This window comes from Denticeps clupeoides, chromosome 1 (genome assembly GCF_900700375.1).
Source record: "Denticeps clupeoides chromosome 1, fDenClu1.1, whole genome shotgun sequence".
Lineage (NCBI taxonomy): Eukaryota > Metazoa > Chordata > Actinopteri > Clupeiformes > Denticipitidae > Denticeps > Denticeps clupeoides.
Window position 1 is genome coordinate 11,684,113 of NC_041707.1, and position 26,386 is coordinate 11,710,498.

The 26,386-nt window shown below is 39.2% G+C and overlaps 1 protein-coding gene across 7 annotated transcripts; it reads right to left on the bottom strand.

The window, feature by feature from the left end:
• Nucleotides 1-1,754: 1,754 nt before the first annotated feature.
• Nucleotides 1,755-25,582, bottom strand: kiz (kizuna centrosomal protein). 7 transcript variants are annotated; one of them, XM_028996619.1, is made up of 15 exons: nucleotides 25,456-25,582; nucleotides 25,000-25,062; nucleotides 24,482-24,644; nucleotides 21,779-21,844; nucleotides 18,717-19,272; nucleotides 18,222-18,486; nucleotides 14,597-14,728; nucleotides 13,777-13,941; nucleotides 13,024-13,174; nucleotides 11,584-11,749; nucleotides 10,644-10,703; nucleotides 9,382-9,498; nucleotides 9,092-9,164; nucleotides 3,613-3,659; nucleotides 1,755-2,565 (listed from the first exon to the last, which is right to left on the bottom strand). In XM_028996619.1, exons 1-15 carry the CDS (start codon nucleotides 25,518-25,520, stop codon nucleotides 2,468-2,470), a joined length of 2,187 nt encoding a protein of 728 aa, XP_028852452.1. In that variant the 5' UTR covers nucleotides 25,521-25,582; the 3' UTR covers nucleotides 1,755-2,467. The 7 variants fall into 7 exon arrangements, with proteins under 7 accessions (XP_028852452.1, XP_028852461.1, XP_028852442.1 ...); XM_028996628.1 differs by having other exon boundaries at nucleotides 3,613-3,656; nucleotides 10,644-10,706; XM_028996609.1 differs by having other exon boundaries at nucleotides 10,644-10,706.
• Between the last annotated feature and the right edge of the window lie 804 nt (nucleotides 25,583-26,386).

The window sequence follows — 26,386 nt, forward strand, 5'->3', positions numbered from 1 at the left end:
GCTCTGTCCTGTTCCTGCCACCACCGTGACACTTTTTCATGTGCACAAAATAAAAACGAACACATCTGCAGTTCTGAAGACACATTAAGTGTTTAGTTTCATTTGGGAAATTCTTATATGCGCATACTGCAAGGGTGCTCGAATGAGTCTATGTTAAATAACACATCAAGTAGTCTTTAAGCTGTACAAAGAAAACAAAAACTACTTTTAAAGTAAATGGTATCCAAACATTTGTGCATTTAAATATTTTTATAAAGCTACATTATTTTTGAAAAGATTATTCCACTTATATAATAGTCACTTGAAACCTAATATAAAAAATGGCCTTCCATGGTTCTTTCATCACGGTTTTACCATTAACATTTACTAAATAATGTTAATAATCAGACTAGCTTGTTTCAATGTGTTACTATGGTTACGTGGGGTCCTTTGCTACCTCATGGCTGGCAGAAATATTAAAAATAGTTATTGTAAACATAAGTGGAACTACATGCCTTAATCCCATTGACCTTGATGCATATGTGATCATGACATATATATACTGAAGTCATAATAGCCATGTCATACTGCACTTCAATACAACATTTACTACCATAAAAAAACACTAAATATATTGGCAGTAATGCACGAGAGGGAGCATTAGGACCAAGATATTAGCATGGTTGTGCCACATTTGTGAGCATGAGACAGAAGGTTGAACTTTTTTTTGCAATTATACATTAATAATAATTACTCTGATGTTATTGAAAGTGATTATGAAACACTGCAGCACAGCACACGGTGACACAACGAAACGGGTCCTCTGCCATGACAGGCATTCGGGGAGCAGCATGTGGGGACGGTGCTTTGCTCAGTGGCACCTTGCGGATGGGGATTCGAACTGGCAACCACTGTTACAATAATTACTTTAAAAATAGTGAGATTTTATAGTGATTAATTAATTCACCCACCTCTAATGCAGCTGTTCCTATGCTGCAGTCAGTCAAATCGTGTTTAAACAACTACAAACAATGCAATTAAGCAAAATTCTATATAGATACCTCAGTGTGCTTGTAAGATGATATATTTAATAACTAACACAACACAACACATTTAAACTACAAAATGATTTTTGACTGGAATTCAGTTTTAAAGTTTTGATGTAGACCATGACATGAATTGATAGATTTTCAAGACATGAATGTTGTGGAAGCCAAGTGCCCTGAAAATGAACACCATCTCCCTAGATGAACTGATCAGAGGAAAAAAAAATTCTCTCAAAAACAACTTATTGTGTTGTTACATGTTAGAGCAATATAACTCTGCTCTCGCTTTGCACACAAGTGTCTGTTGACATGATCCTTAACACAGATTTTATGTGAGGGGAGCTTTTAAGTAAAAACTCCAAATTATCCACACGTTTCATTTTGCTCACAGCATAAGGGTCAAGGCTGGCTGCAGCCATTACGCATAATGATTGTGGAGTCCTACTCTAGCATGTTCAGGCACATAAAGTCATCTAAAAGCTGACTAATGGAATCACACTGATGGTCACACCAAATGCTGCCGTTTTTGCATTACAGCAGTGCAGTAGAAGTTTGTCCATGTTAAACGTACCTCTGAAAACAAATGGGGTTTGAGGTTGGGCCTCATGAGGATGTACAGCCTATGAAGTGTCGCGAATGAATCACCTTGATTCGTGGAGGTACACCCACATCTGGTATTATTTGCTTGTGTAATCATTTCATTCATTAAAAATATTATGATGAAGCATAAAACATGAGAAGGCTTTTTATTTCATCAAAGCCAAGCAGTACATCCAGTATGCTTATACTAGCAAGCAATTATTAATTAATCGGTCCATACATAAATTTGTCTGCAAAACTTTTTTTTAACAACACTATTTCTTTAAAGATCCCCTGTCCAGTACAATTTCATTTTTTTCAGTAGCATCTAATAAAGGCATTATAATGATCCAATGTATGCAGTGAAAGTCTGAGAGTACTGGGAGTACAATGTAAGATTAAATAAAGGTCAGAAATGAATTTTTAACTAATTTAAGGGCACTTAGAAATCTAGTACATATCAAACTATACACTTTATTTGGATACTTTTGTAAAGTTGGTCAAATGTGACTAATGACCCTACAGTTGTCATCCCTCTAGTTACGCCCTAGCATTAAACACAGCATTAAGACATCTATACCTCTCAACCTTAATGCAAAACTCGCAGACTAACAATTGTTCACTAGCATTTCAATCAAGTTGACTAAAAGCATTCCACATCAGACACATATGGCCTGAATGTAAAAAGAAATAACCAAAAGATGGCCAGTTACAAGGACAGCCTTTTAATTAAGGGGTGACGGGGTGGAGAAAAGAAAAAAGAAGCATACAAATCTGAAGATAATATAATTTTTTTTTTTACATTTTTAATACACATAGCACATGTAACATAGCCCATATTACTGAAAAAAAAAAAAAGTCAGTCAGTCGTAGAAATCATCATCACTGGTAGGATTCCAAGACTGTGGCCGCAGGGCGATTTCAATGTCTGAGCTGCTGTCATCTGATTCACCCCAAAAAGCTGGAAAAAAGCAAGTGATACAAACTCCATTTACTTAGAAATATTTGTACAGTGAATTCACAGGCATTTTCAAAATTTTTGTTTATATATTATACATATTTTGTTTATATTTTCAAGATTACAAGAGAGTCGTGGGTTCAAAGCTGTACATTCCAACACCACATTGTAAGAAGGCAAGTGACTAGTCGCAACATTAAAACTGTGTGCGCTGGCAGACCATCTCTCATTGGATGAGGAATGGATACAATAAAAAGGGTAAAAGGTACCACGATTTTGCCTGGGTTGCCTGATCTGCAAAATAAACCCCCCCCTGACCCTCACTGGATGTCCATCCTTGGGCAACTTCTGGCAGGTACAATCCACTGCACACCAGTCTAGAGATGCACTGACTTGACTAAAATCACTAAAAAATGGACTAATATATCCAGTTCATGGCAGTGTCCAGATAATGACTGTTCTTCATCCCACCTCTGAGTGGTTTAAAATGTTATGTCTGATCAGTGTTAGTAAAACACAGAAAAATAAGATTAGTTTTGTAGAAATGTTATTTTGACAGAAGAAGTTATTCCAAATTTTCCTGCGATCAAAGGGTCTCATTATAGTGGTCAGTTGACTTAACAAATCTAACATGGAAATGAAGCTGATCTAAGCAACTCATTAGTCACAATCGCAATAAAGTTGCCATAATTACCTGCTGCAATTAACAATGAGCGGCGAGAACAGAGCATGAAATAAACACACAGATACCAGGTGCTTATGTAAGTTCTGATCACGGCCAGCCATGGCAAACAAAAAGGTCTGACACCATTTTCAACCTTAACGTATTAATATATTAGACAATCTTTCAAATGCAAGCACACCACGGGTTGTCTTTTCATATTCCGATGCTAAAAACACTCGAGCAGGAAGTAATTTCCGGAACATTTTTAAGCTTACATGTTACACTGGCTAATGCATTAATACAAAGCAATGATACTGTATTTATGACAAGTGTAGCATAATTTGTGGAATTGAACAAAAACAAACAAGTATGTAAAAATATCTCACCTTTAGACTGCACTGCAGAAAGTGCATCTGCTTTGGTTTTGTTTCTGCTGAATAAACAAATTAAACAGTTGTTCAAATGTATTGTATGCTGCAGTTAAATATGAAGCTTCCAATAATATTGCACAAAAAAAAAAAAAAAAAAAAAAAAAAAAAAAAACACACACACACAACACTTTACCCAATGTCAACATTTTGCTAAATTCTACAGAAAGCAGCAAAACAAACTAAAAATATGATACTTGCAACACAACGTTTAAACTCAAATACAGAATAAAGAACCACAATGTCCCCTGAGGGATACAAATGCTAAGGACAATCTCTGTTGGACAAAGTGGTCAAGGCAACTTCCGTGACTCCTTCTCTAATCTTCCTGAAGGACTCTGTCAAGGCGTATTTAATTTAAAAGCGTTCCAAGCGCAGGGTTACTGGGTTCCCATAACATCACTGATATCTTTATGTAAATGCACAACCTCGGAGAAGCCTTTGATCTGTGCTGATGCATATGCAAAAGCCTGGGCTACTTTTCTTTCCCCTCTTCAATTTACATCATCACAGACCTATTCAAGATGCCACAATGTCGGCCCATCCACTTTTTAGTTATCGTACACCCATATGGCCCATTGTTTGGATTTTGTGTACAAAGAAAGGCCATCTACAAAGAATTAAAAATATTTATTGATGTCACAGACCAAAATGCCTACAACTGATATCAGCTGCAGAGTCAGCCACCTGATCACCTCTATCTACTCTACTGCAGGACTTGAAATGATAGTAAGCTGGTTGTACTGATATTTGCAGTCTTGACTGGTAAGAAGCCAACTGTAAATAAATGAGCAAAAACACGGTGTTAGAATTCCTGGCACCCACACAACCGAAGGCTATTTTTGACCTAATCACTAGATTCAGAGTTCTTCTGCTCTTGTAATGAATATACAGAATTTAGATTTGCAGATCCACATGGCTATTATTATTACTTATAAAGCAGGTCAGACTGGGTCTTATTATAGTATATCTATATAGAAGTATAACATAGTATATAATACTAATATTACAATAATACTGTAATACGGTAATACTGTATTTTTTGTACATAATTCTATAAAATGTTTATGAAACATTTAAATGGTAATAATAATAATAATAATAATAATATGTCTGATGTTTGGTATGCTTAATTAATTGTAATTGGCATATTTAAGAAGGAATAGGACACAAGGGCATAAACGAGCTTTGAAACGGAGCTGCGCAGAGCAGTTCCATTAGCCTGTTGCTACACAAACAAGCAGTGTTCACCTCATTCAGAGAATGTTCAGGTCAAAGTCTGAGAGGTGCTTGTACAGCTCTACTGAGCCCATATCGCATCACTTCTCTTCCTGTCATAGACTTCTTTTTTATCAAACGTTTTTTAATGCATGTCAAGTGATGATGTTATCAACAAGGGCTTCTTTATACTCGCAGTTTTGAATGAGTCCTTGGATGGACCAACCGGCAAATCTAGATTTAATTAAAGGAATGTTTCCATGAGATATTTCTTTGGCTTTTTCTATAGAGGGGCTATCAGCAAACTCCTGACAAGATGGCTCCATGAGCAAAAATCTGTCCAAACGACAAAAAAAAGAAGAAAAATGTCCCTATTCCCATGCAAATTTCAAACTGGATTAACAAAATCTCATGTCATGATATTTCAGCTTTAAACACGCTGAAAAATTCAACATGGCAAATCATAGCCAGTATATCCACTTTTCATCAGAACTTCAGAACAGCCGGTGTACAAATCCAATATTAGATGCCACACACATTCGGTACTCATATAAAATCCAGAAAATAAACGGCGGCATGAAAAACGCCAGACTGAAACGTTTATGGGAGCAGAGAGGTGCATCCCATTGTGCCTTTAACAGCTATGACATTTACAACAACATTCAGGGGGTTCTTCTGCCTCTGTAATAATGACCATAATAAATACATGTTTCCGTGCAGTAAATTGGGCTATTCTTTCCCATAACTTCCCTGCCATGGGAGCAATCTATCAGCTGTTCCACTTCAGACAGGGATGGGGCTGATTTCAAGACTGTGCTATTACCACAGAGAGCTGCGGATGGCATTGACCCTTCCAATCTAATATTCCATTTCCATAAACATTTATGCCAGTTCATCTTGGGCCGGGGTTCACTTAATTGAAGCAATGATCTGAATATGTAAGACTGGACCGGTGACTGTTTGGCTGAGTCTCATACACAGAGGTGAATGTAATGTGTAAAATGATGCAAATTGCTGCTTTGACTGAAATGCATCATTATTCCCCCCTTTCCTGTGCCTTTTTTTCCCCTTCACCGTTTAGTACATTTTGTTTTTAGCTATGCTCTGGCTGATGCAGGGCATTCTGTTAATTTTCCCAGATATCACCATATATTTATTTGTGTCTTTTGCTTTGTACCAAAGCAATTTTGTGAGGAGGGTGAGGAGGGGAAAAGCCTATAAAAATGGAGGACTTTTATTGCCTTGGTAACTATACTGCTGATATATGTGTGTGCATGTCATTACAGTACACCAAGCGAGATGTCTCTTTAATGCAAAACCCAACAACAACAGAGGCTGTGTTATTATAGATGATGAAAGAGAGGGGAGTCATCCTGCTTTTACAATATCTTTGCCCGAATAAGGAAAGTCAGGATAGATGGTCAATTGTCATTACTGGTTAAAAAAAAAAAATGCTTTTGCTCTTAAAAAAATAAAGACAGAAAGAAACAAGGAGACCTATGTTTGTACTGGTTGGACACTAAGGGAGTCCTCTCAATTTTTTCTTCTTTACAAACATACAGAACAAAGAGGCTGAATAAACAGGAGCAGAAGTGAGGCGTCAGCGCTTCCCAATGAGTAAGTTGGGGGATAATGAACATTATGCAGCCTCTGTTATGGTCATAGTGCTATCCTGAGTGCGAGTGCCCTCTGCTGGTGGACACAGGGAACTGAACTGAACTCTCAAGCCAGACAAATAACAGAAACAGTAGTAACTGGATGAAATACCAATAACAAAAGTTATTTTCTTATCTGAAAATGAAAAAAAAAAAAAAACATAACATGCTATAAGCCAAAATTGACCTTTGTCTCTTTTTGAAAGGTTCACACACACACACACACACACACACACAGTGAGGGAGGGAGAGAGAGAGAGAGAGAGAGAGAGAGAGAGAGAGAGAGGGAGGAGAGAGGGAGGGAGGGAGGGAGGGAGGGAGGGAGGGAGGGAGAGCGCCAACCTCTGGCAGGTTGCTCTGTTGCAGCTGCACAGATAAGCTGGCAGACCAAGAGGGTTTATCATTCCTCTATGAGTGAGCATAATCAATCCAATTACACTAATCAACTGTAAGAAAACACGGCAGCGTGGCACTAAACATTTTTTTTATTATTCTCAAAGAAAACGCACCGCAGACCTGCTGAAATGCCTACAGTAAAGGGGCGGCAGTGCATTGGGGAGGAGAGGAAGCGGTAGTATGCACCCCAAGACAAAGCGGGGAACAAGTGCTCTTTACATGGAGTGCAGCTGCTTATAGAGACTCACTCCTTCGTGCATTACGCCTTTCATTCCCACTCAACCACACACTGATTCTGCTTTGCGCACCACAATGGCAGCAAAAGATTTATAATGGGCCAATCCTTAATAAACTGTTGCCGATCTGTCTGCGTTGCCTGTGATTTATTATACAATAAATGCTGTGTTCTATAAAATGTAGCTCACTGAAAAACATTGTGCAGAGTAGTGGAGGGAAAGGGGGAGAGAGAAAAAAAAAAAAAAAAAAAAAACACAGAATATGAAAGACCCCAATTCTCTCTCATGCCATAATAGTGAAATGAGCACATATAAATGTGTTAAGAGTATCTCTTTGCATCTTGTATAGACTGCATGTATTTAATCTGGAAAGCTTATTAAGACTGAGTCATTGCTATGCAAAGCAGCGCCCAATGCTTTTCTCTCTTCTTTTCAGTGGAGAGCAGTGTTTGGCCAATAGGGCTGGCCCCCCGCCTCTCATTGGGCATTCATAACATGCAACATTTGCACAATGTATCTCTCAAAGGGCTCTGAATAGAGGGCCTTAATACTCATGTAAACAACTGCAAACCAATTACTTAATGAATCGGCCCCACACATAATGAGGAGCTACACAAAGGCCCATAAATGCATTTTTTGCACCAAAGCCCCTGCTTTAAACTCCAATCCCACAGCTGTAGTCCGAGTTTAACTGGCACATCATAATTATGTGTAAGGCAACAGAGAAGCTGACAATCTCTCCCCCTCCCTCCATTTTGGCTCCGGCCAGTATGTCTTTTGATGTAACTCATCAGCTCAGTAACAAAATAACGGCAATAAGAGTGGACAATCGGGAGCATGAGCAAGTGGCGGAGAGACGCAGAGATGGTTTAAATTTGTGAAATGGGGGGAAACAGGAGTGAAAGAGAGAAATACTAGACGCCAACAGGTAAACATTGGAAGAAAAATAGAAAGAGTAAGAAAAGTGAAGGTGTTTGTCACAGTGTGTATGTGTGTGAATGACTAACTGAGTGTGAGTGTGTGTGTGGAGAGGAGGGGGGTGCTTGTTATGCTTGTTCTGAAGTGCAGTGCTTCCAGACCACTTGTATAAGCAATAAAGCTCTAAAAGTGACCGAGGTAAGTGGAATCTGACCATCTAACCAGACACCCCTCTCAAAATAAAAATGGTTGCGGCTATGTCAGACAGGGCTTTCCCCCACAAACATATTCCACCACTGTTGCTATTTCATGTTAAATATTAGAATTGTATTGGTAATAATAACATTATTATTGTTATTATCATTATTGCCATTGTTCACACTTTTATTCATGAAAAAGTAAAGTTCCCCACCCAACGCACACACACAGACACAGACACACCAGAGACGCGAAATCAAAGATTATTATTCTTAACATTCACCCTCTCGTTACGACCCACGCTGGGCTCTTGGACAAGAGCTGATCAGCGAATGGAAGCTGCGTCGCCGACCATCTTACCTGATTGTATAAAGTTGCTCAAGTGTGAAGCCCCCAGTAATAAGATACTTTAGATTTTTTTGCTAATCAAAGCTCCTCTGAATAAGAGCTCCTTGGATGCTGTGCAGTTAAGAATAAAAAAACTGCAATTTTCCATCATGTCATGAATTTTTTTTTTACTAGGACACACATGCATAGGAGCTTTGAAGAGCTGAGTTGGTGGGGGGATAATCTTGCTTTTGCCCTGCACTAGAGCCACCATGTGTCTGACATCTGAACAACAACCATCTATACAATCTTCTGTACCGCTGCTCTTTATTCCCCACATCAAACACTCAGCCCCTCTATAGGAGACATTTGTGATTGATGTGCCTGTATGATCTCAGGCTGCATCTGCTAAAATATCAGCAATTTACAGCATTCTTTCAAAGGTCCTATTTATCACATTTAAAACATTTAGTTGGTTTTTTGTCTTACCGAGAAGCAAAATCCTTAACAGCAGGACCTCTTACGTGCAAAGACTTTCCAGCATTTTTTGTGTTCAAAGAACCTTACAGAGAAAATAAAACATTATCTTCTGTGAGCTTAATACAACTGTGATTAACAGTAAAGCATAAAACAAATTAGTACATTTCATGACATACAAGTAATAATTAAAGAACAAATAACTAATAAAAACAATTCTATACATGTATAACAACATTGCCGCATTCCCATGTATTATCAATTGTCAACTTAGTTATCCCTTTATCTTTTCAAGGCCTAACCTGATAGATCAGGACCTTCCACGATGTCGTCCTCGTCATCCTCCTCATCCCTACTTTTGGATCTCCACTGTCCCTCCAGTGTAGCGGATTGTTTAAGCAAATGATATGCCTTTGTATCTGTTTAAAAAAACCCAGCTGAAGTCAAATATTTACCCAAGTCCCCAGTATCCAAATATCCAGGGGTCCTGTGTTTGATGAACCAACACCGGCTACGGCGACTGATTCTTTAAGTCTCCAGACGAGCGGAAAGCGGAACAAGTAGCCGCTAAGCTGCTGGTATTAGCCATGCGTGCTCATGAGCAGCGGTTTCCCCTGATGTTACGTCACGTTAACACCTCAAATAGACAGCCGTTTAAAGTCATTGTCTCAGTTCCAGACACACACACACACACACATATACACAGCATTTTCCCTCCCCAATGGAGTACTCATTAAAGCCAAATGCGTGTAGTATTTAGTCCAGCAAACATCAAGTTCAATTAGTCACCAGGAACAAAGCTACAGCATATATACCTCACTGCATAGCAATACCGCTTACTGGTAGTGGACAGCGACTCGGCGCAAACTACAAAGCCCCCATGTGCATTACATGCCTCATTATGAGTCCGTCCTTTGTGCAAAGTTGCAGGGAACGGGCATGCCTCAGCGAATCACTTTGAATATTTCATAAAAGTGCAGGAGGAATGCAAAGGTTTTCTTTTTGATTAGTAACAATTTAAAACTGGACTTTTTTTTTTCTTGGTGTTTGTGTTTCACCTTGGGGAGGCCTTTGCATGAAAAGCCCAGTATGAAATCAGATAGCCAAGTGGAATAATGGACGGTTTTACATTTCTAAGCTGGCGCTGGAGACGCAGTACCCCGGGTGTCTTTCAGAGATGCCTTAACATCTCGTCTTTTCAAGTCTGCCTCTGGTCTCCATTGTTTAGTAGATAATGAGAACCAATGACAGATCTCTCACGGCGGCGGCCCCCGCCCCGTGTTCGGACAATTAAATGGACACATTATGCAGTGGCAAGATTTTCTGTTTTGTGGCTCGGGTGGGCTTATTTTCTGCTGATAATTAGAGGCGCTGCTCTGCTCTTCAGGTGGGACTGTGACCCCAGATTCACCTTGATCTTCCATCCACAGCTATCTTTTTCCTTTTTTTTTTTTTGTTTTTGCCGGGTGTAAAGATCGCCCACCCATTATCCTACAGTGTAGGAAGAAGACAAAACGGACACTGAGAACTCCCAACAGGGCGGGCTTCTGCACTGCCTTTTTACCTCTAATAGGAATACTTTCCACTGGGCTTTGGTCGGCACTGTCCTCTTCACCACTTTGTACTGCTGGAACGAGAAGAAAAAAAAAAAAAAAAAAAAAAGCAGCTCAGTGAGACAGAGCAAGCGGCCGAGAGATGGAGGGACTGTCAGAAGATCTTTGTTTCGGTACAGACCTGCTGATCAGGACAGACTGACAGGGGGGTGGGGGGGGGGTACCTTTCTTTTTTCTTAAGAGGAATGTGCATGCACCCGACATGCTCAAGAACTCAAGCCCTCTTTGTACCGGCTTCTTTTTATTTACGTTTTTTTGCTTCTCTGTATTACTATAATTCAATCACAATCTGTACAACTTCCCGAAGTGCAGATCTAATTAGCTCATAGATGGGTGTGTCTAAAGGTAATTTATTTTCAGAAATTAATGTAAGTAAACAAACCACTGTATACCACACATGTCATGGGGCAGTGGTGGCCTAGCGGTTAAGGAAGCGGCCCCGTAATCAGAAGGTTGCCGGTTCGAATCCCGAGCCGCCAAGGTGCCACTGAGGTGCCACTGAGCAAAGCACCGTCCCCACACACTGCTCCCCGGGCGCCTGTCATGGCTGCCCACTGCTCACTGCTCACTCAGGGTGATGGGTTAAATGCAGAGGACAAATTTCACTGTGTGCACCGTGTGCTGTGCTGCTGTGTATCACATGTGACAATCACTTCACTTCTTCTTCTTCTCTCACATTAGGGATGTGCTAAATGTACCAATGTTGGGACGCGATTAATTGAAATCATGCAACTATAGTATACACTATAATGAACTAATGTAAATAAACAATACCCAGCACTAGTCAAGATAACTATCATGCATGTTTTGTGTAGCAGATTTTCATGCACATAGGTCATTAATCAGCCTGCACCCTGGAATGAGTACAAATCATGATAAAGTGTTACTGGCCTTGTGAACCAGCAGAATGACTGTTCCGACTAATCGGCCGTGCTGGTTTGATCTCGCCGCTGTCATTGAGCAGTGACGGCAGGCCGCAGGACGAGGACTCTTCACTGTCCTCTGTTGGACTGGCCAGGGGCAGCGTGTTCAGAAGATTGTTCAGGAGCTCTTCTGCCTGCAGGTTTCACAAATTACTCATTTAATAAAAAAAAAAGTCACAAAACATAATCTCAAATCACAAATGCATGTGTCAAATAAACAACAACAACAGAGAATCGTGATCCTCTCAACCCGTGTAACATGAGAGAAGCTACTGCCTTGCATCTATGTTCACTTTTTATCGTCTCACTGAGGGGCGGCTCAATTAAAAAGTGTTGGGTGTAACGAGCCATGAGATTGAGGAAGATGACACCTTTCGTTATCTTGCCTGACAGATCGCTGTTATCTCAGACATGGGGCCCTTGCCTCATCAAAGCTGTGCACACAGCAAACTTTTAATGAGCACTAATGTGTAGACTGTGAAGAGATCAGGGTGATATTTCTATACAGAGAGCCACTTCAAATGAATACTGAGCACAAAGTTTCTATCATCCATAGCTTAAAAGCACTGACTGCACTAGACAAATAGCAAAAGAGTCTGTTCTTCTCCCAAACAAAGGTTGACTTAAATTCTATAATGAACTAATGTAAATAAACAATTTAATTACAGAAATAATTATTCATTATAAAGATGGAGGAATATAAAAACAAACAGAATCTACACACAAAGGAGATAACTTTCACTCTCACATAACCACTATGTCCTCAACAGGCAGCTCACTCAAAAGTGCCTTAATAATAATTTATTTGCAGTATCTTCCACTGGACAGACGGACTATAATTTGTAGACCTATAAGCAATCATTGATACGAATAAAATGGCTTTTGATGAAAATGCAGTATTCACTTTGTATTTTATCAATCTAATGTTTCGGTAGAAAAATACCAATACATACATTTTTATAAACAATACAGGTCATGCTGCAATATTTGAGTAACACTGCCCCCTCCTAGATCTTATGGACACATGATATTACTTTTTCTTTTTTTGAAAAATGCATGTAGATTTTTTTTTTATTTCATAATTTTTTTTCAATGCCATTTTTTTGACTGAAAAAGAAATATTAAGACAGAATCTGCTATTAATAATGAGCTCCCAGGCCAAAGTATGAATCCGGTCAAGGGCACATTTGTGCAATGATGTGATAAATAGACAGAACTCTATTTTCCAGGCAGCAAATTAAATGGCCTTAAAACCTCCTTCTCCACTGTCAGTGTCTTTTCTGTGAAATGTCATTTCAAACACCATCTGCACACATCATTGTCTTTAACATATGGGTTCAAGGTAGTGAAAAAGGGAAAAAGGAAAAGAACAAAGACAGTGGGGGGAAAAACGGAGAGAAAGAGGTACCTTTTCAGTGTAAGAGGCGGCTCGCTCCACCAGGAGGGACGTGAAGACCTGTATGATCTCTTCAGTGGAGAGCACATTCTCCTCCCTCAGGCAGAAGACATGCTGAAGCCAGCGATCCCAGAGAGCAACCCCGTCATGGGGCACACAGGACCTGTAGAGGAGAAACCAGAGGAAACGGTCACAAATTTACTAAAACCAGTCAAGCATCTGAAAAGCATGGCTGCATAAATAAATAAATAAATAAATAAACAAATGATCAAATAAATACAATTATAAAGTATTCATACTTTACAATTCTGACAAAAGCATGTACAAATATAAAACTAATTATCAGAATGTATCCTTTTATTTACATCTTGAATAGTATTTTAAATAATTAAATAAATAGGATGTCTATTATTGTGAAATAACACAATTTTTAGATTATTGATATTTAAAAATATATATATCTCAAACCTTCAGCACACTTAAAACTGGATTGAAAAACTTCTTTCAGCTTGTCATCACCCAAAGTACTAAAAAATGTCAATCTAGCAATCTGACACATTTATGATAAAATCAGAAATGCAATAAAACCATTCAAATTATTTGATAACGGTTGATCTGTGGCTCAGTGGAACAGGATACAAGTCTGCAATTGAAAACTATCCAACAACAACTCCACGCTCAACACAATTCGGACTGCTCCAAAAGTTAAATGAAAAAAGCCCCCGGTGCCCACCTGCAGGTGTTCCCAGGTGCCCAGTGCCGTACCTTATTTTCTCGGGCTCGGCGGAAGCACTGTTACCCCTGACCAGCTCCCACGGCAACAGGCATCCCTTTGACGTGCTCCATGACAACCTCTGCAGCTGTTCAGCGGCTACGGCTTCGCACGCTTCCAGCTCTACTCCATTCAAGCCAGCCTTCCCCTGACAAAGGCTGTGGAATATATAGAGTGGCGTGAGCAATCACCATGGAGCAAAGGGGCTGGAGATGGACAGTCAGAGTTTGGATCCAACACACATACACACAAAAACACACACACACACACACACACACACAGCAATCATAACCTTTAACAGCAGTAAGAAAAGGATCCAGACTCCTTGGTCCATTTGGGCCACTGAATTATTTCCTGCACATGCAGGTATTCTATAATCTGTTAGATTGTGTCTGAAATTGAGTAAAAAAAAAAAAAAAACACTATGATTCTGTACTGTAACAATAACTTCATAAACAAGTTATTCAACTGCATATCAACAAATTATTTACTCCTAATTTTATATGGAATGGCTCCTACTATGGAGCCATTCTAAACCCAATTTTCACTATAAGGCATGTAAATGACTGCCTTTTACATTCAGTATGAAAATATTAAAGCATTAGAATCCATTAAATACATCCCAATATTTTTTTTTTTTTTTTAATAAAATAATTTCTAAATTATTACAAACAATTTCAAAAAAGCATTCAGATTTGAAGTCGGTGCAAAGTAATGACACTTAATTTACAGCGAGAGCACTTGAGGACTGGATAATGCAATTCAGCACAGACATGAGTGGAACGGTGGCAAAAGCAGCAAGAAATTTCTCACCTCATCACATCCCTGTGCTTTTTCTTGCTGACCCTTGAGACACGATATGGCTGCCTGCCGCTGCCGGCTCGGACTCGTCCTTCTATGTGGTCCAGTAATTGGAAGAAACTCTCTAAAGGGAGCATGGTGTCTCTGAAATCCAAATCATCATGAGAAGGACATACCTGGGTCAGTTGACAGTAGGTATAATAGTCTTTTGCGCTGAAATAAATGTTGTAAAAACGATCTACATGTCCCCATACAAAACTGGATCATAATAAAAAGGGAGCAATTCATCCTTCTTTATTTAACATTTTGAAACTCAAACTTCTGATAAATCTGGTCAAACCAAGAAATGTGTGTCATCCATGTGCGTTTGGCGGCAAGAGAAGGGAAAAGAAAGAGAATGGGTGAGTGTGAGAGTATTAAGCAATGGGTGGCCCTAGCTGAAAGGCCTCGCAAAAAAAACCCGGCCTCAAACCCTGAGCCTTCACGTCATAAAAGGGCCAAAAAGAATTTATGACAATCTATAATGGGCTCTGGGGTCAGAGGTCGGCAAACAATTGCCTGCTCTCTTTGGCAGGATGCTTCCTGGTAACATTCTGATTGAGCTGGCGCTGCGAATTATATCCATGACATTCTGTAGTGCACAATCCATCTGCGCTAAGTCCTCTTCAATGCAACTGAAGAAGCATGGGCAAAAGCTCTGCCTTTTACACCCCATCCACCCACCCCTTCAGTGTGGGCCTTGAAACAGTCATCATCCTTCTCACCACTTTATTCATTTCTGCACTTGTAAATGGGGGTGTATTTAACAAATTTGCTGTGTTCAAAAGACCTCAGTAAAATCGTGGTGTGCAAGAGGAAGATGTTTTTCATTTCTTTCTTGTAATGAATACAGTAAATGCATACACAAACACAAGGTATGAACATTTATGTATGTACATTTTTGTTAAAGTATATTTTAACTCTTATGCCCTCTTCATACATTTTTAAACATTTTCTGGCTGTGTTAGAGCATTTGGCATGGATTTCTCTAGGAAGTCTTATTTTTAGCCAAATTTTTGAGATTTAATTCCAACTCTGGGTATGCATTTTGTAAAATAACTTGGTCAACTTGATCCATTTACAAAATAATTAAACATTCAACAATATTCAGGATTTTAACCCCTTAAATTCCAGTTTAAACATCATTGATTATTTATTTTTTAAAAAATCAATAAAAAATTATTTTACTAACTAATTACTAACTAAAAGAGTAGAGGTATGAGACAGTGGTACAAATTTTTGTAGCATCAAATAGTGCCTCTCGACACCCCTTGTGGCCAAAATGTACATGTAACAAAATCTGCCATGAAATTGTCATACATAAATAAGTCAACTTGTGCATTTGGGTGTTTTATTTAAGTTTAGTTCAGTTCTCTTCCAGCAGAAGACCAGCAGGTCCTGCAGCATGTGACCGGGTGCTGTCTACAAATGCACCTATTACACCTGGTGCAAATGGTAGAAGATCATTTGAAATTATCTGAGATGCATGTTTACAAATTCACACACACACACGCACAAATCACTATTGCATCGCCTCCTGGTGGTCAAATGGCTTATAATTGGCTAAAATACAACAATTTCATGCAAAATTTGGTAAAAAAATTCAAACATAACAAATTGTATTGTAAATAAAATGGTGACATACTGTTTTTATACTGTGATGGCAGAGAGATAAAACAATGTGATTTCCATTGAAATCAATGGGGCATTTTAGCCACAAAGGTGTCCAGAGGGACCCTAGAAAAAAATAATAAATAAAAAATCAATAAAAATCAATTTTGTTGTTTTTCTTGTCCAAGACTAATTACTACCAATGATTCATCCATACTAGTTATTTTTTTGTAAGTGTTTTTTTATTATTATAAATAATCAATGATAACAATGATTAAATGGCATTTAAAGGATTAAAATTAAATGATCATTTTGTGAAAGGCTCAAGTTGATTAAGTAATTTATGATATATATATTGATGTATGAGGATTTTATTGCAGATTTTGTGCATGTACATTTTTGGCCACAAAAGGTACAAACGGGAGTATTTAACAATACACAAAATCAAATAATTTTTTTGTTGATCTTTGACATGACCAGAACTCAAATTATACCCACTGATTTATCTCTAAACTATTTATTATATGATATATATATATATATATGTGTGTGTGTGTGTGTGTGTGTGTGTGTGTGTGTATATATAGGGTTAAAATCCTGAAAACTACTATTTTCTGTGTAAATTGTGTGTAAAAAAAGGCTGAGAGGGTAGACGGGCACAGGGTTAAAACTATGCTAGAGGCTCAAATGTGGAGTGACAGGGAGGTAATCTGGTCACCTTGTTCACCAGTTCAGTTATCTGAATCAACCCTAGAGTCAAGCTATCTCAATGTGTAAAAAACATTACTGATTAAATGCAGATATTAACACAAGTTATTATTATTAGGCCTGTCGTTTCAGTTAATAGCTGCATTTAATCAGCAAATGCAGACACAAGGTGATCAGAAAACATCATACCCAAAATAAATTAATTTAAAATATTTGTTTTTTTCCTAATCCTTAACTTGATAATTATCTGCAAGAAAATTCATACATACATTCAACTAGCAGAAAACCAAACACTGGAACACTGAAATTTTAGCCTTTCCAATGTGCAATCAGTTAATCTCTGCAGCAGTACACAGCTGGGTGGGAATGTTGGCAAGGAAAACTAAATCCCATGTCCCTGCTGGCCAAGCTAAGAGCTGCTGGATAGCAGAGAGTGAGGCTACAGGACTTTCTAAACCTCCCATGTTGGGTTCCTTTACAACTGGGTGAGGTGAAAAACAGAAGCCAGAGAAGTCTGGAACAAAACAATGTTGTTGAATAAGGAAAGATTTGTTAAAAATGTGCACAAAAACCAGACAGTGGGAGCTACACTGTGAGCCAAACTTCGTGGCGACCCGGAACCATTTAAAACCAGTGGACAACACCTCGCACACCACTCTCTTAAAGTGCCGTCCAGACCCCCACTCTTCAGAACACTCTAGGGAGTTGACAAATTGTTGCTGCTGCTGGGACTTCCGAAAATCTCCCAAGCAGAAAATTGCTCCGTTACAGCATTATCTTGGATTAAGGCAATAATGTCAGATACGGAGGCCTTAGCCCTTCCTGCAAGGTGTGCTGCACCCGCCACTGAGCTGCACTGAGTGAGGCCCTTTGGAGCGTGACCCACCTCATCTCACACCGACCCACCCACCCACACACACACAAACAATCCTGCCAGCCATATGTTAGATGCTGTGCCTGGACTAGCACGAGTGAGTTCAGAGTATATGTGGCCAGTGATCGACTGTTAAATTTTATCCCTGTACAGTTATACATGAATTTTAAAAGTGTGTGTGTGATTATATATATGTTTTAACCATCTGACCCCCAAGCTGGAGCAGTCCAAATAAATAGATTCTGGTCAATACAGAACCCCATGGAAAGGATTCTAGGTGACTAGTTCATATCAAAACATTACGTGACGTTCTCTGCATTTGCCATTGAACATTCTGAAGTTGCGATTTGCACATTTCTGAACATAACAGACACCAAACCATAACTGGGAGATACAGATGCTCACCTGCCCAAAGCCGATTCCTCCGACACAGAGTCTGAAAAGTCACCGTCACTGTTGTGAGGTTCTTCGGTGGTCATGAAGGCACTGGGTATTATGATGCTGTTTGTTGACACAGTCTTCGCATCTGCTTCTCTCACTTTTGTCTTCTGAGGCTCTTGGTCCATTACAGAGTTATCCATGTCGGTGCTTGCTGAAGGCTCCTTTGAAACTTCAACACTTGAGTTTGGAACACTTGGACTCTTGGCTTCCACTTCATCCAAAAAAGTTCCTTACATAGATAAATAAAGATGAAAAAGATGAAAAATCACATGAATGAGTTTAATAAAAAAAAAAAAAAAAAACCTGCTCTGTTCTGGAAATAATCGAGTACTCTAGACTCCGGGTTAAAGTGCTGCAAAACATAATGTACAATGCAGTGGAAAGGGCTCTTAAGAATCTCCAATGAATCAAGGTTTTTAAAAAGACACAAGGGTTCCTACAAACCAGGGACATCTTTACCTTCAACAACCGTGCTGTAAGGCGAAGAGAGCTGAGAGGCTTCTCTTGGGTGAAGTTGAGAGGACGACACTCTAAGGTCATTTTTGCTATACGGTGACAAGGAATGGATAGTGGTCTCAGACAGCAAACTAGGCAGGAGCAATTCAGCCCCGGCCAAGGTCACGTGAGGCGAGGGCAGTCTGTCGCTCCCGAGTGGCGTAGAGGCTCTTGCAGCAGAGCCACAATCAGATGTAACCCCAGGGGCTCCCTTTTGATGTTTGTCACTCAAAAGGATGTCGTCAGGGAAGCGGTTTGAGTTTAGAATGTCATCTGATAAGGACGCGCCGGCGTCGCCTTTTGAAACTTTGGCGCCCTTCAAAAGGGCACTCTGAAGCGAAGAACGTAAACAGTGATTAGGCGCCAGGTCTGACAGCTGCAGTGAGAGTACACTCGTGGAAGGATCTGCGGCTAAATCTCTGGCGGTCTGTCGGGCCGCAAAGATAACGGAGGGCTGGTACAATCCCTTAGCAAAATTCGGTGAGGAATTATGTTCAGGTGGTCCATTTAAACTGCTGCCCTGCAAACACAAATGACTGAAATTAATGTTGAAACCTGCAAAAGTGTCAGGATGCATCTTTTTTTCCCCCCCTAACACCAAATGAACACTGTGTAAGTATTAACCATGGTAAATTAATTACAAAAAATGATTGGCGGCCCTATTTATAATACATACTTAAAGGTCCCCTATTATGCATTTTTATTTTGCTTTTATATAGTTCTTAGTGGTCCCCTAAAACCAGAAATATACTGTGAGCTTTGTATGCGTATCAGTTCACAGTTGCGTTGTTAACATTTCTGCTGCTACTGTGCGTCGTAATATGTAGTGTGTACTCCTTACCACCAGGGGTCAGTGTCAAGGACACAAACCAAATAAATGAACGAATTCTAATGTACCAAATCCTCTGAATCTCAAAATAAATAACGGACCCTGATCTGGATTGGCAGCGTCAGTGCGGATTAATAATTGAATCACTCAGCATTTCTATAAACACAGTAGAAGATAAGGTCACTGGTAAAAAGTCACAAACACCAGGTGGCATGGATGGTTTTATGCATAAATGCCAATTTTTACTCAAAGGAGTGTTACATCTAAAATTTTTTTCGTTTAAAATGTTGTAAAACGAACACAAGTGAAGGATATTTAACCAAGCATCCACTCCATGAGCACTGGTTTCTTCATATACATTGCTGCTATGCAGCAGTAACATGCCTCCATTGAATGGACATGTCAATGGCAGTGGCACTTAACCATCTTAAATGGGATTTATTCACAATTTCATGGGCAGTTCGGCAATTAAAATCCAGAAGGCTGTAAAATGCAGTGAGATGGTCAAGTGCACTTCTGTTTGAAAGGCCGACTGAACTGTACTGAATCATTCCTTCACTCTTACAGTTTTGGCAGTCTGTCTCCTCAATGTCAGAACGCCCCATTGAATTCATAAAGGCTCTTTTTCAAACACATTTTACTTGAAAGTTAGCGCAGAATGTGGCGTGTGCATTTGGGTCAAGGTCAGGCTTCTCTTCCAGCTGTCTTTTCAGAGGAATGCGGCATGATCAATGTCTTAACTTTTTATCTCATCCTTTACTCCAAAGTTCCGATTCATGTCTGCAGTGGCACTGAGCAGCGAAATAGAAAAGGGTGGGGGAGGCAGGGGTGTTGCGCTAAACACAATAACAAAAAGCATGGGTTCTGTTTCTTTTCTGATAAGGGTCTTAAATACCAAACAGTTAGCTGCTTAATAGCATTCTCTGTAAAACATGCAGCTTGTGCAGTAGATCCAGGGAGTAGGTAAAAAAAAAAGGGAGGGGGGGAAGGAAAGAGGAAGGGGGGAGAGGAAAAAAAAAAAAAAGAGGAAAAGTTAATTTCTTGGCTGAGTGATTCCATCGGCAGCTGCAGGGCAAAGTAGAAAGTGTTTCACTAAAGTAGCAATTGATTCTTCTATCAATCTGCGGCACGCGCGTGCTCTTCCAAGGAATGTATTAAATATGAAAATCATATCCCGTTATCATCGGTTTCCAGCTTTCAGCCCGGTAAGCTCCTCTTAATGAATGCTGCAGCCTAAGGGACATGCACACTGCCAGCAGTGGCTCGTATGCATAATGGAGTGACGGTTACCGTCTCTACTCATTACAATATACTGAGGCAGGAAAGGAGATGGCGGGCAGAAGTGTGAGGGAGACTGGGTGATAGTGTGTGTGTGTGTGTGTGTGTGTGTGTGTGTTTGTGGTGGGGAGGTTTGCACACACAGTCACAAGTGACTGCTCAAGACAGCATGCTCCAAGTTATTATGAGCTGTCTTGCACATTTCATTTGAAAAGAGCTTTAACCGCTTTAAGTGAAAGGAGAAGCAGCCTCGGGCTTGAACTACATCTGCGGCACAGGCCAGCAGCTGGGATTAGACACCTGTACCATCGCAGATACGCCATGAAAATATAAATAAATAAAAATAACACCAACAAATAAATAAATTTCAAAAAATAAAATAAGAATGCTCCTTCAGACACTTTTGCATAATGGGAGACTTTAGTGTGAAGCTGAAAATCTGGAGAAAAAAAAAAAACAGGAAGACTATTTTTACTCTTTATGCCCCTTTGTATATCACATCAGCATCGTATCAAATAGGTGGAACAAACATCTTTAGGGGAGGAAAAAAAAGATATAGTACACATAAGTAATTGCTGTTTTTTTTTTTCCTGCGCACTGGGTTCAAGAGATTTCAAGTGAAGGGCAACAATGTCAAAATAAGGTAGAAACAACGGGCCAATCAGCCATTTGATCTTCAAAAAAAAATGGTGCAATTATATTTGCCGAACTGCTTTTGATTACAGTGATTGCATCAGGATCACATACTTCCCTTCCACCCCCAGACTGTGGTTTCTTCACTTATTTTCCTCTCGAGTCTCTCTACCATTATCAGTTCAGACGGCTTTTATCAAAGGTACAGTCAGTATTATTATTTGTTTTATTTGCTTTTTCACAAAAATCTCTAATGACATGTTTTTTTTTTTTCTTCTTCAGTTACCTTGTCTCTTTGGGGCTCTTTCCACTTTTTATCCCTGAATATGTTGAGTTTATTCCAGCACTCCATCTGTAACATGCCAATATATAAGTGAAAGTGAAGTTATTGTGATATAAGTGATGTAACAACGTTTAATTTATATATATATTAGTCAGTGTAACATGAACTTTATTTTATTATATATTAACTGCACACTGGAAAACCAGAATAATGTTTAGAGTTGAAATATGTAAAATATGTACTGAGAAGCTCTCAACAAACATGTCCGGAGAGAAGCACCAACCTTTTTTTCCAGAAATATAAGTCAGCCACCACGGCTATTCCCCAGTGAGGGCCCTCAATCCTGCCTGCCAAGGCTCTTAATCAATTATCTGAGTAGCCAGGCTGACTGCCCTAATCCCAGCTCCAATTAAACAGTCTAATGGCAGCATTGAGGGCACTAGGATTAACTCCAGACCGCAATGCCATTTCTCCGAGATAATAGAAACAGTCCATAACGAAACACTTTGTTTGTTCATAGACAAATAAATGCAGCACTGATATATTTGCACACACATCCCATGGTGACAGTCATTACATTGATAAATATTGACCCTGCTTAAACACACACACATACATACATACATACATACATACATATATATATATATATATATAATGTGTGTGTGTGTGTGTGTGTGTATATATAAAATAAAATGATATTTTGGAGGCCACCGGTAATTGCTTTAACAAAAATGCTGACTGCAACACTGGGCCATTTGTTGACCAAGAGAAATAAGTAGAAGCAGACAGTTATTATTACTGACAAGGTTGCGTTAGACCGCTCATACTGTACAAGGTTACTGATTAAAAGCATTTTAAAGTAAGAAAAATATTTATTTTGAAGCCTCGTACACCTTCAAAACTGTTTACACAGTCCTATTCTTTGTTGCATTTTTCTGTAAATAAGTAAACTGTATAAAGTGTATTCAGTCAGTCTTCTACTGACCGATCATTGGCTGGCTGTGATTTCAATCTCTTAAAAGCACGGGAAAAAAAACAAAAAAAAAACAAAACAATACAAAGCAATTCCATTTTCCTTAATGTAGAGGCCTAAAATGGTAGCACTCCACTGTAGGCCAATTAATTTGGTGGGCTGTAATTAGCCAATTGCATTCATTTTGATATGAGGCTGTCGAGCACATGTCAGTTTTATGTGATAATCTGACGTGCTCATTGTTTTCTCTTTCTTATTTTCTTGGAGTGATAAATTGCATCATTGGTGTGTCTACAATAATCACAAGTACAAATAAACACACATTTCTGAAAGACCAAATTAAGTAGAAATTAACTGTGATACAGATATTAACACCATGAAATGGAAAGTTGTAATGAACATTCACCAGTGACTCGGTGTTTGTGTTTAACTAACTTTGTTGCTTTTGCATTTTTTATTAAACTTCATGTTTCTATGTCATAATAAAACAACAAGCAATTCATACGTTTCAAAGACTTTTAACAAATCTAGTGTGAACCCAGTATTGACCCTAGTGCTCGCCTTATCAATACTTGAAGCTGATCACAATTTAATGGTTTCTGTTAGTCCAATCCTTCTTTGCCACCCTGCATTTGGTCAAAAGTACCTGCAAGGGCCGCATTGCCACATAGCTGATTCCTCAGGACGAGACCATCATGGTGTTTGTTTGACACTATTCTTGGGCAAGCTTAAAGCCTTCTTCGCTGCAAGTAAACCTCTCTAACTGGTGGGGTTATTTTACGTGCATTACTTTTAGAGGTAAATACTTTGCATGCATGGACATTTTGATGCAAAACAATGATGGATGCACAGCAGTTCGTGCTAAAGCCATTGATGACATTTAAACCAAAGACGCTCTTGGGAATTTAAGGAAACTGCTTCTAAGGCTCTCGAGACAGGAGTATTGAAACAGCGTAATTCACCAACATGAAAACTGAAGCAGCAAAGTTATTGAACCACACAAAACAAGTCACTGCCAAAATGTCTGTCCAAGACAGTAGTATGAGGTTCTAATGAAACATGTTCCTGCTCATCTGTAACATTTTAATTTATGTATGTCTACTCAATTATGTTTGTCTAAAAAATATTATACTATGATTATCAGCTATGACTACAAAAATAGGTCTCTTATTGCACTACATAAAAGAAATGTTGATACATTGACATACATTAGTTATGTGCACTGTTAACCACAAAAGTGCTATATTGTCTTATTATGTAATCGTTTGTATTGTTATATTACTGTATGTTCTGTTCTAACAATATTGATATTGTAAATATATATATTGCCTCTTAAAATATTTAACACTTTTCGTTATTTTTCTCCCTGTAAAATAAAAATGGTCCAAAAACATTTTTTTTCCCCAGGGTTTTGGTATCGGGATTGAATTTCTAGTGTTGTTACAACCCTATAATGTAACAAATACAGCAAATATTTAAATATAAAATGTACTTATCACCTTTTCCCCACAATATATAAATATATATTTTAAATGCACTAGTTATCAATGTCTACTCTCATAGAAGCCTTTACATGTATTATCTGCAATATATTGTTGCACTACTTCAACAACAGGTTTGAAATGCTCACTTGTTCCACTCTGTGAAACAAATGAAGCCACTACCACTACAACACAAGCATTTGTGTCAGTAAATGAAGGCCCGCGACTCCTCGCCTAGTGTCCTCTTACCTTGATTTGATGCAGTGTGCTGCAGTCAGCCTTATACCGCTCTGCTTGCGACAGCATCGAATCCACGTTCTTCAGAAGCTCACAGTTCCTCGCCCTGGCATGCTGCTCCCTCGCACAGGCCTCTTCCAGATGACGCCGTAGTTTAGCACACTTTAACTGAGCCCTGTAGTAACGTTTACACCAGAGAATATGTGAAACGGGTCTAGTGGCATATGAGGTATGTCAATGAGGCATGAAAAATGTCTGTCCCAACCACAGGGTCTTCTACACGTCAATGTAATCATAGAGGGGTTAGAAAATAGTGGGGTTAGAAATAAAGGGGATGGAAAAAAGATACCAAGGGGGTACGCTGGGCAACGTTTCTTTATGATTAAATCAGGAATGCAACAAATGACCGTACTCTTTAACAAGGGAATAGGTTGGTTTCACTGTATTTATTATAAGATGGTTGGTTTGTAAGAGTTTGTAAGAGTAACTGTCATTGAAAGAGGGCTTTACTGTGTTATACGTTGACTTACACTCGACTGTCAGACCTGCAATAAGCGAAAAGATCTCTCTCCAGTTCAAGCCTCTTCTTTTCCCTTCAGAGGGGGAAAAAAGATGACAAAAGGAGAAAGATTTAGCCACCATTTGAAATCTGGCCACCAACCCAACAGCCCAAAACGTTCCCAACATCAACGAGAACAGAAGCGCGTCAGGTCAAGTTCCGCGCAGCAAACATTTCAGCTCCAGCTAATTCATACAAATGAGAAGGGTTGCGAGCTGGACCGGGTACGCCATTTGAGACCATCTTCCAGATATAAACTTATCTCTGAAACAGATGGGACGCGGACAAGAGACGCAGCGTCCTGGTCCAGAAACACACAGCCCATTACACGGCTATCATAACAGCTAGCTAGGTTAACCAGCAAGACGGCCATTTATCGCGAAACCCGTCAGACTACCGCGCTGCTTTAGGAACAGAACAGTATTACCTTTCGTGTATTTTCTTTTGTAAATTCCCAACTTTCTCAAAGTATGCGTCGTTGCAGAAATCCATTATTGCTTTGGAGAGCGTAGAAACTGTAGCGCTAAACACCGCCTTCGCAATGTTGCCAGACCCTTGAGAGAAACAGGCAAATAGTGATCTTAAAGCAAAACTCCGTTATGGATAAGGCAGAAATCGCGAATCGACCACTGGGAATTAACTTAAATTTCCTGTTTTATCTGCTGCATTTTTTGTATGGCGATAACATTTGTTTTACCTCCTTAAAAAACAAGGTTATCATCGCCTAGTTGAAGCAGATTTGGCAACGTTACGTTGACGCCATACGCAACACTACCCATAATCCCCCGAATACAAAAGCCGGCTCCGGAAGAGTTCTTTTTGCTCTTAGTTTTCCAATAAAAAACATACCAATGAACAACCTTTTTTTGATAACTTAAAACACGTATAACAACTCAAAGCACCTGTATAGCAGTATATTCTGGATGCACCACTATTGTTAGAATGGAATTGTAGTTACATTTTGAACTGTAAAACGTCATTTCCCGTCGTCCCGTTCGGAGGAAACGGCTGACGTCATGGCTTTTTGAGCAGCCCGCGCCACTGAAGGTCCGCTGGAACTGTGCTGTGCTCGCTCATGCTTGCAATTTCAAGGTTACACAAAAGGCGAACAATTTGCTTTGCTGTGGTGGAAATTAAATTGTCTGCATACAAATTTAGTTTCGGAAAACGTGTTAACTTGCATCATGTCGACTCTTATCGATAGCTCCACGTTAAGTACAGGTAAATAGCAGAGAAACTAGACTTTATGAGTATTTATTTATTTGTCATCTTTTAATTTGTTATCCCTACAAGATATAAATACACATTGGGATGTAGTAGGACATTAATATTTTGCTCAATTTGTCTTGAACATTATT

Coding starts and splice junctions, on each gene's coding strand:
- kiz (XM_028996609.1), bottom strand. CDS start 25,520: ATGGATTTCTGCAACGACGCATACTTTGAGAAAGTTGGGAATTTACAA. Junction 21,845..24,481: donor GCACACTGCATCAAATCAAG/GTAAGAGGACAC, acceptor GGCATGTTACAG/ATGGAGTGCTGGAATAAACT. Junction 11,750..13,023: donor CCGCCTCTTACACTGAAAAG/GTACCTCTTTCT, acceptor TGAAACCTGCAG/GCAGAAGAGCTCCTGAACAA.